Source organism: Mizuhopecten yessoensis, unplaced genomic scaffold (genome assembly GCF_002113885.1).
Source record: "Mizuhopecten yessoensis strain PY_sf001 unplaced genomic scaffold, ASM211388v2 scaffold10839, whole genome shotgun sequence".
Classification (NCBI taxonomy): Eukaryota; Metazoa; Mollusca; class Bivalvia; order Pectinida; family Pectinidae; genus Mizuhopecten; species Mizuhopecten yessoensis.
The window spans coordinates 240163-251705 of record NW_018408747.1 but is presented as its reverse complement, the minus strand read 5'-3'; the positions used below and the strand labels follow the sequence as shown (position 1 = coordinate 251705).

Below are 11543 nucleotides of genomic sequence, written 5' to 3'. Positions count from 1 at the left end.
TGTCAAAGTGATGTAGAAATGTCAAAATGATATAGGGATGTCAAAGTGATGTAGGGATGTCATAGTGATAGATTGATGTCAAAGTGATATAGTGATGTCAAAGTGATGTAGGGATGCTAAAGTGATGTAGGGATGTCAAATTGATATAGTGATGCCAAAGTGATATAGGGATGTCAAAGAGATGTAGAACTGTCCAAGTGATGTAGGGATGTCAAAGTGATGTAGAAATATCAAAGTGATGTAGGAATGTAAAAGTGATGTAATGATGTCAAAATGATATAATGATGTCAAAGTGATATAGGGATGTCAAAGTGATATAATGATGTCAAAGTGATATAGGGATGTCAAAGTGATATAATGATGTCAAAGTGATGAAGAAATGTCAAAGTGATATAGTGATGTCAAAGTGGTATAGTGATGTCAAAGTGATGTAGTGATGTCAAAGTGATGTAGGGATGTCAAAGTGATATAGTGATGTCAAAGTGATGTAGAAATGTCAAAGTGATATAGTGATGCCAAAGTGATGTAGGGATGTCAAAGTGATGTAGAAACGTCAAAGTGATGTAGGGATGTCAAAGTGATGTAGAAATGTCGAAGTGATGTAGGAATGTAAAAGTGATGTAATGATGTCAAAATGATATAATGATGTCAAAGGGATATAGGGATGTCAAAGTGATATAATGATGTCAAAGGGATGTAGAAATGTCAAAGCGATATAGTGATGCCAAAGTGATATAGGGATGTCAAAGAGATGTAGAACTGTCCAAGTGATGTAGGGATGTCAAAGTGATGTAGAAATATCAAAGTGATGTAGGAATGTAAAAGTGATGTAATGATGTCAAAATGATATAATGATGTCAAAGGGATATAGGGATGTCAAAGTGATATAATGATGTCAAAGGGATGTAGAAATGTCAAAGCGATATAGTGATGCCAAAGTGATATAGGGATGTCAAAGTGATGTAGAAACGTCAAAGTGATGTAGGGATGTCAAAGTGATGTAGAAATGTAAAAGTGATGTAGGAATGTAAAAGTGATGTAATGATGTCAAAATGATATAATGATGTCAAAGGGATATAGGGATGTCAAAGTGATATAATGATGTCAAAGTGATGAAGAAATGTCAAAGTGATATAGTGATGTCAAAGTGATATAGTGATGTCAAAGAGATGTAGAAATGTCAAAGTGATATAATGATGTTAAAGTGATGTAGGGATGCTAAAGTGATGTAGGGATGGCAAATTGATATAGTGATGCCAAAGTGATATAGGGATGTCAAAGTGATGTAGAAATGTCAGAGTGATGTAGGAATGTAAAAGTGATATAATGATGTCAAAATGATATAATGATGTCAAAGGGATATAGGGATGTCAAAGTGATATAATGATGTCAAAGGGATGTAGAAATGTCAAAGCGATATAGTGATGCCAAAGTGATATAGGGATGTCAAAGTGATGTAGAACTGTCCAAGTGATGTAGGGATGTCAAAGTGATGTAGAAATGTCAAAGTGATATAGTGATGTCAAAGTGATATAGTGATGTCAAAGTGATGTAGGGATGCTAAAGTGATGTAGTGATGTCAAATTGATATAGTGATGCCAAAGTGATATAGGGATGTCAAAGTGATGTAGAAATGTCAAAGTGATGTAGGGATGTTAAAGTGATGTAGAAATGTCAAAGTGATGTAGGAATGTAAAATTGATGTAATGATGTCAAAGTGATATAGTGATGTCAAAGTGATGTAGGGATGCTAAAGTGATGTAGTGATGTCAAATTGATATAGTGATGCCAAAGTGATATAGGGATGTCAAAGTTATGTAGAAATGTCAAAGTGATATAGGGATGTCAAAGTGATGTAGAAATGTCAAAGTGATGTAGGAATGTAAAAGTGATATAATGATGTCAAAATGATATAATGATGTCAAAGTGATATAGGGATGTTAAAGTGATGTAGGGATGTCATAGTGATATAATGATGTCAAAGGAATGTAGAAATGTCAAAGTGATATAGTGATGCCAAAGTGATATAGGGATGTCAAAGTGATGTAGAAATGTCAAAGTGAAAAGAAATGAAGTATTTTGCAACGTTCTCGGCGAAAATAAAACAAAAACCGATTCAATAGAATACCATATAACACCAATTTTCAGTTTTAAATCTCCTATTCTTCCTCCGAAGTTGTTTATGGCTAAATAATTGTGTTAGCCACGGGATCTTAATCCACATTTAATTGACCACAGGGATAAATCTAAGACGAAAACGACACAGAATTGTCTTCATGAATATAGCTTATGGTATCTGAGCAAACATATGAGCTGCATCATATCGCCCGATCTCTAGGGGACGTTTCCAGATAATATAAAAGCATACACACACGTTCACACGCACTGTCTCCGGGGTTTGATGCAGGTGACGAGTGCTATCGGTATTGTCAGGAGTTTTTTTTATGTCAAGGACACTAGGAAGGGTGTCACAGTGCTGTCAGGTCATACTAGTTAGTCAGAGGGTTGTACAACAAAGGAAGATGATGATAAAGCCCTTCAGATGTTGGTCAACTAAACACGTCTTATTGTATGGAATCTAAGACGTGTTTAGTTGACCAACATCTGTCGATCATGATAGAATAGAGCACGCTCAATACACATCATGACTTTTAAAAGCCAATCTATAAATAGTGACAGCCAATGACCGACTTGGCCAACGCAATCAAGTTACATAACGGCGAGGGAGGGATAGTGATCTCGTCGACGACAAAGCTATCTGGTTGTGAAACCTTGCTGCAAACGCTTGATTTGTTTTGTCAATTACAGGAAACATTAACGACGGAGGTGAACCATGTCATATCATAATTTCACAAGTTCACTTCGTTCAAGAACTAAAAGCAAGCAGAAATGCATAACAGCGAAATTTCGCATCTTTTTTTGAAATGTTTAAAAGGGGAATTGGATAGTTATGAACATAAAATCGAGTCATTTACTTGGAATACTCAAAATATATATTTACTAATAAAGGAGGCACGGTAGTCGAGTGGTAGGACGCTGGGGCCGTGACCGAAGGGTTGCGGGTTCAAGTCACGGCACGGCACTGTATTGAATCTTTGAGCAAGATACTCTACTTCGCTTGTTCCAGTCTACTCAGCTGTAAATGAGTACGTGGTTGGGCAGTGCTAGAATTGAAGAATGCTAGCTGTGAGCGCCGAAATGGCAGCACCGGTTGTATGCTCCCCAGGGAGTTGAGAAAGATATTGGCTGGTTACTAAGACCCTTTAACCACGGATAATAATTTGTGAACCGCTATGAGACGACCTACGAACTAGGTTGTGATAAAGCGGTATAAAAGAACCTCGAATTATTATTATTATCATTATTATATTATGTGAACTGTTTAAAAACTAGCAAGTTTTACACAAACTTAGATAACGAAACAACACGATTCAACATTTATAGCATGGAGGTTAGGCTTTCTTCAATAACTTATCAAATGTTTACAACACTCTAGATGAAAGATTCGGCTGAACTGCAGACACATCCAACTCTTCAGATATATGTCCAAGTACTGCAAGTCGGTGGGCAATATATAGCTATATAGGTAATGCTAAGTTATCCCGCGAGGCAACTTTAAGGTACACAAACTAATAAAGGTCACAGAGACAGGACCGTAATTTGATACACGACTACATTGCTGCACTAAAAAAGCCGAGAGTAATACCCTGAGACCTGTCCAAGTGCTATAAGGACATATAACGGAAGGGAGAGTCGTATGACAAGAGCATAAACTACTTCGGCATTCGTGTTCAGTCAATTCAACTGATTTTCATTATTTGCTTTAGTGTATACATAGATGGGGGCGCGGTGGCTAAGTGGTTAAGGCGTCTACTACCACTAGCCCTCCACCACTGGGTCGCGGGTTCGAGGCCTACGTGGGGCAGTCGACAGGAACTGGCAGTAGGTCGGTGGATATTCTCCGGGAACTCCGGCTTTCCTCCACCACCAAAACCTGGCACGTCATTAAATGACCATTGCTGTTAATAGGACATAAAACACAAACAAACCAAAGTGTACATAGCAACAAGTCATAGTCCAATGATTTATAAACGAATAGACAAGTATAATAGCAAAACGTCCAAGACAAAATATACAAATCAAACTCGTTATGAAAAACTGTATTTATACATGTATTTGCACTTCTGCAGAAGAATTGTATGGTACAAATAATGTTCAACATATGTCGCAAATAACATTCAAAAATATCTTTATTCAAAAACAACATACACAAATGTAAAATTATTAGTTTCCTTAAAGTCGTCAAGAAAGGAATAATAGGTTTACTAAAGGTCTGGCAAATATATTCAATGGGTTCACCTAAGGTCTTGCGAATATAATCAATGGGTTTACTAAGAACCAATGAGTTTACTTAAGATCTTGCATATAGAAACAACGGATTTACTAAAGGCTGTTAAAGGCTTATAGCATACAAATGTAGCATTACTAAGGAGCAAGCAGAGCCATACTTTACCGACTGATATCAATAAAGCACGCAGGAGTTAACAAAGGTCGTGATAGACTAATGAAATATAATGAAAGGTTTACGAACGGAGGTTCTAGACAAACAACATACAAATTATAGATTTACTGAAAGTCGTTAAAGCGATAATGCCACACAAACGTTTTGATAATGATGTTCGAGACTGCTTTGATATCAAACATATGTTTACTAAAACACGTTTAAGATGACATCTGTCCACGTTTTTTGAACACTAACTAGCGGGTGTTTAAATTCCGCTTCATGTTTGAGAAGATGGAAACGCAAGACACAGCAAACGCAAACTTTATATCATTAAAAAAATGTACAACACACATTTTAAGCTTATCATATTTTTTCTGCGGATCATATTTCACGATCACAATATTGACCCGCGAAATCGCAAAAATATCATCCCCGTGATAATACAGAACATTGTGTTCAATCATGAAGCAAAATAATACTGGAGCGGAATTTAGAAATTAAAACAGTATTATTAAATAATCAGAATACAACCTTTTATTCGGAAACAACTGGCCATCATCGTTTTTTTACTCTTAGAGACGGAAGGTTTTACCATAATGTGGTCAGGTCTGACAGTAAAGGTTAAACCCGTTTGCACTTGCGCTGTCGCTGAATATTCTTGTGCGCAGGTGGTGAAGATATGATTTATTACAGCTATCATCTCTACTCGAAGGTTATAGAATAGTTGCTACATTGACGTCTACCATTTGTTTGATCAATGGTCTCAGGACATCCATGACATCAACTCATGTTACAAGTTATGACACACTTTTGCCTAATAGTATCAGTGCAGAAATGTCCACTATATCAATTAATGTAGCAATAAAGATGTTGCAGATTGCTGACAGAGGATTATTTGTCATGATATTAACGTTTTATCTTAAAACTAACAATCCGATTCATAGAGTATAACAGCTTGTTCTTTTCCAGTAATTATCAATTGCTTAAGTATGGTTGTGGATATTGTTGTTGCAATGAGGTTGGATTAAGCAATTGGTTACCTCATCCTCCTAAAGCTGTTATTTTTCTGAAGAAAACGTAATCCATCCAATTCTTCTCTCTTGGTAAATGATCATAATTTCACAACTCTAGAAGTCAAACTAATCATATTAAACACATGTCACGGGGATCTCACAAGGCTTAAATATCAATCCAACAATACTCCTCCGATATAATGGCAAAGTCTTCTCTTCTGGTTAAATTCACATATTGATGACGTTGCTGTGTGGTTGCTGTTTTAGTATTTGTGATAGACGATGGTTGGATTTTACCTGACGGATCACGAGATATGTTATCCGGATATGACGTCGTTGGATGTTTTATACAGCTAGTTATCCTGATTATTTTATGGTAACTCACGTCATCATCACAGAAAATCCCAATTACTGATTTTCGTTCAAAATATCTTTGTCGAAAAATTATAACTTTTTGAAGTCGACAACTTGACTAAAACTATTTGTTTTTCATGTAGATCTACAATTAAGTATTTTTTTAGTCAGTGTAATACTTCTATGCTAAAGCGTATGTACGTTATCTCAATAGGCACTTTACTAATCTCAAATCACGTCTATCTATAATGATAACATTGACCTAAATCGCAGTGTACAAACGAAATGAGGAAGGAGTCATATACACAGATTACCGAAGTGACAAAACAAGGTGCATGGCGAAAACTTGACGTTTTGTGTCGGTGATTTAATGTTGTGTACATGTAACACTTGAATTTATAGAGATGCATATTCCGTCTTTGCGTATTGCAGAGTTATCTTCTCTTGTGAGCAGGGATTGATTGTTACGTCATTGGTTTGTGAGAGTAACGTCATCAATCTTTGAGAAAACGACGTAATTTTCTCACACAAACCAATGACGTAATAATCAATACCTGCTCACAAGAGCAGATAACTCTGCAATACGCAAAGACGGAATATGTTTTTGTGAATAGTGCAGGTGTGAGAACAATGCAGGTGAAACGTTTTGAAAATAGTTTATTGAAATACATAACAAATATTTAACTACTTGAACTATAAGATAATTTCATCAAATCTGTTTACAAAGCTGTGTTGATTGATATGCATCAGAACATTTTAATTTGTGTCACCCTTTCTCATTATGCACAAATAACGTTGATACACATATATAGGTTAATTAATTCAATATACCAACTAAAACGATGATTTTATGAACGTATCAAAAATTGTTTTGTACGGTCTTTATCATGTAACGGTCAGTTACCCCAAAAAAATGTACACGGTCAACAACAAATAAAGCCCTTGAAACAAGTAAAACCCATGAAACAACAAATAAAACCCTTGAAACAAGTAAAACCCTTGAAACAAGTAGAACCCTTTAAAAAACAAGCAAAACCCATGAATAAAAAACCACCTGAAACAACAAGTAAAACCCATGAAACAAAAAGTAAAACCTATGAAACAACAAGTAAAACCCTTGAAAAAACAAGTAAAACCCCTGAAACAACAAGTAAAACCCTGAAACAACAAGTAATATACCTGAAACAACAAGTAAAATCCATTAAAAAACAAGTAAAACCCTTGAAAAGACAAGTAAAACCCTTCAAACAAGTAAAACCCTTTAAACAACAAGTAAAATCCACGAAACAACAAGTAAAACCCTTCAAACAAGTAAAACCCTTTAAACAACAAGTAAAATCCACGAAACAACAAGTAAAACCCTTGAAACAAGTAAAACCCTTTGAACAACAATTAACAACCATGAAACAACAAGTAAAACCCCTGAAACAACAATTTACACCCATGAAACAACAAGTAAAACCCACGAAACAACAAGTAAAACCCATGAAACAACAAGTAAAACCCATGAAACAACATGTAAAACCCTTTAAACAACAAGTAAAACACCGGAAACAACAAGTAAAACCCGTGAAACAACAAGTAAAACCCTTGAAACAACAAGTAACACCCGTGAAACAACAAGTAAAACCCTTGAAGCAAAAAAACCCTGAAACAACAAGTAAAACCCCTGAAAACTACCCTTGTTTATTGATCTAGATGTAATGTCCAGTGTTTTAAGGGATGCCCATACAGGCCAATTGTTGTTCTAAACTGTCCGAATTCACAACTTAGATGTAAAGATAGACCATGTTATAGGGCACCATTGTCTTAGTCTTTTGAATATAAAATATACAAGGAATTTTGGTGCGAAGACAAAAACCTGATGTCACTACGAAAGAAAATTGTTTAAAGGAACAGAAACAACACCAATTCCAAATATTTGAAGTCATCCAAATGAATATATACACTGTCACCAAAAAAACCAATACACACTTAATGACAGTTAATGACAGTTAATGACACGAAGTGACAGTCAATACAACCAAGTGGCATTATGACAAAACATTTACGGGCGGTTGTGACGAAGACAGCCGCAATTATTCAGTTGACAGTCAAACACATTTGAAATATTCCTTTGCCAGGACTGCTTTTGGAGAAAAAGCTGTTATAAAATGAAGCAGATTAAGAAACGACTGGAGAAGATTGGTCCGAATTTATATATTTACGCATATTTGAACCCCCGAAATACCGGCTCAGTGTTCAGCACCTTGTGGATGAAATAAGAAGGCTAGCTTGATCCTTTAATGTACATAAAAAGAATCTCGCGGTCGTGTTACGGTAAAACTTACATATTCCAGGAGTGTGGAGATTGAAAGTGAGCGTAACCCTTGGAGATCGAGGATGCGTGCTCCCATGTTTTTTTCAAACTATGAATGTTAACCTTATTTCAACATTATTTCTTATTGCGAGATATCAAGTATCTTTATTTCATCAATGCAGCTCAACTGCTTTTTCTTCACGAGTAAGGAAAAGATGACCTGTCGCGTTGACGTTTACGTGGTTTATTTATTTCGGACAATTGTGTTAACTTTTAGGTTTGCCAAAGTGCTCATACGTCATGTGTATCGATGTCCGGTGTCCTGTTAGCCTATAAACGTTCCGTCACGATCACTGTGGTCGAAGACAATATCCTGTGATAAACTTTGTGATATCTTACACTGTGACATATGAGTACACTTTTCAGGAGGTGGGGAGTAACGTTATGGATAAGATTACCGTTTGTAATTAGAAAGTCGCAATTCCGCAACACATCTAATAAAGGTAATGAAAGTCTCCGTTTACATCTAGTTTTCAGACACCTTTGGCACAAACGTTCGTTTTAAGTTCTATGAGTTCAAAAGATGCTGAAAAACGGAAATAGACTTCATATCATAAACTGTCTTGCCAACATTTTATCTCCTATGTTTACAAGAAGAACAGGCGATGAAAGCAAATTCTATAGCGAATATGAATATATTTTATGTATTTATATTTTTGTTGATTTTGTCTAATACACTTTTGAATTATTGCGTAACTCTAAAGCGACTATTATAGTGTAATGCAATTCTCCATTAGAGTTCTAATGTGAATTATATTGGTAGTCATATAAATGCTTTATACTATAACATTTTATTATAAATCTTTTTATGATCCAAGCATCAATGATACTCCCACGATGTTTTTTTTTTTTTTTAAACAATGAAATTTGCTCAGAAACGTCACAACGTATTCATATAATTATAGAGGGATCGACGATAACGTTTTATTCCTGTAAATCTTTATACTCTAGCTGACCTTTCTCCGCGCTTTCAAAAGAATAATAAAGATTCTGTATTAAAATGTGCTGCGTATATTTCACATTTGGCTACGGCACGCTCAAAGACGGGTAGACAGAACAGTCTCGTTTTCAAATATTTTACAACGCTTATATAGAGACAGCATTTTATAAGTTAAGAACTTAAGAGAAAGGCTTATTTAAAGCTTTATATACTTCCGAAGCAATGCATAAAAACTGTACTGAAAGTATTAATTAATTTGATTACACGATACAGATCAATTAAAGACTATACATATTTGCAGGTAGCATAAACGTCAATTGGTTCTTGGTCTGATTCGTTGAAATGTTAAAGCTTTAAAGTGACGTCACATGCAATAACTGTATGAAAAGAACCGAGGCGATCATCTTGGTTGTGTTAGTCAGGTGTGGATTCAAGTAGCCGCTTATGGCTGATAGGGGATATATATGTGTTCAAAGTGACAATACTGAGTATGAGGTTGATAAATCACCCATTGACACCGGTATTTGCCTTGTCTATCTTCAGAATCACGTACACATAAATAACATATGAACAGTAAAAGCACCTGTAAAACAAACGTAAGCCAAGTGACACGAACACTTATAATTAGGTCGTAGCAAACGGAATATCAAACAATTTATTTCGAGTTCAAATTCATTCCACAATTAAAAGGTAAAGCAAACCACTGCCAGGGTTAAGAAAGGAGAGCTCCAAAAACGGCTGCTTTTCGTCGTTGGAGTTACTTGCCCATCTGTTGGTTTTTTTCGGTTAGGGTGACTGCCCTTAGCATACCTCATTTGCGATAGAGATCAAGAAGAAAAGACTGCGTTACCGTAAAACGACGAAGGGCCGCCTCGAAGGCGCAGAAAGAATGGCCAATTTATAAAAGAAACAGAGGTATGTAAGTTAGAAAAGGGAGAGGTAACAATCAGTTTTATATCGATGTTGTTGGTTTGCATATTTTCGGGACGTTTATACACGTAATATCTTCAAATGTCACCGATAACGCACTAAGTCGTGATCTACATCTATGTTTACATTTGTACACGTTGGAATATTGATACAGAGTACGGGTTTGACATAACGGCCCCGTCATAATAACATGTACACGAGAAATTATCTCTTGTGATATTACGAATTACAATTTCTGACGTAGGTAATACCCGGTGTCGGCCGAAAACAGACGAAAACAACAACAACACAGATGTCAACAACAACGAAAACGACAACACAGATATCAACAACAACGAAAACCACATCACAGATGTCAACAACAACGAAAACCACATCACAGATGTCAACATCAACGAAAACCACATCACAGATGTCAACAACAACGAAAACCACACCACAGATGTCAACAACAACGAAAACCACATCACAGATGTCAACAACAACGAAAACGACAACACAGATGTCAACAACAACGAAAACCACATCACAGATGTCAACACCTACACCATAGACGATGAAGCCGACGTGCGTGTTGCACCAGCCACCCACACTGTGCATGAAGTTTACAAAGAGAAAGAAGACTGGGAGAAAAACCTGATGAAGTGGAACGAAAGAAGGAGAGTGGTTGAGATCAGTGTTCTGAGCGAATTCCTTGAGAAAGGATGCCATGCATGTGGTTGGATGCTGAAGTTGTCCAACACATTTCAGGAACGGCATTATGGCCCCGGGAGTCTGCTCTACATAAAGGTGTGTACTCTGAATATATATTTTTTAATTGCCAAATCATGTTTGTGCAATATTATTGAATGAGACTGATGACTGTAAAGCTTGGATTTTGTGGAGATCATACTGTCTTCATAATGATATTTGTCCTCATCAACATAACAAATGAAAACATCACATAGTTTGGTGAATTATCCATTAGTTGATCAAGTAAAAAGTTCATAATCTAGCTGATTGTGTCACATCATAATTCATGACAGCTGAACAATGAAAATGACCATTCAGTCATAGCTTCCCAAATAGACTAGTGCTATTGAAACGCGTGTAATTTTATATCAGAGTGCTTATTGAATACAATATTTTCTTCATTTGTTTATAGTGTGCTCAAGAAACATGTGGGACCATAACAACGATCCCTACAGGAAAGAGGCATGGGAAGTATCGTTACAGTTGACACAAAGAGTTTCATCAGGAAAACGGCACCAAATGAAGTCCTACAAGCAGGAGGATTTATGTCGACAGAATGGAATCACATATTCCGCACATTCTGCCTTAGAAGATTCCAAAGCACTATGTGATCTTGTTTCATACTTGAAATATGATCTTGTACCTTAGGGTGAATGTAAAACAGTTGCATAACATGTAGAAATGATGAGAGTAAAGGAAACAAGAGATCAA

At 36.1% G+C, this 11543-nt stretch overlaps 1 protein-coding gene across 1 annotated transcript; it reads left to right on the top strand.

Moving 5' to 3' along the window:
* Nucleotides 1-9614: 9614 nt before the first annotated feature.
* LOC110462863 (ras-related protein RabX-like) lies at nt 9615-11319 on the top strand. The gene is made up of 3 exons (XM_021517090.1): nt 9615-9690; nt 10345-10889; nt 11245-11319. Exons 1-3 carry the CDS (start codon nt 9615-9617, stop codon nt 11317-11319), a joined length of 696 nt encoding a protein of 231 aa, XP_021372765.1.
* The last annotated feature ends 224 nt before the right edge of the window (nt 11320-11543 follow it).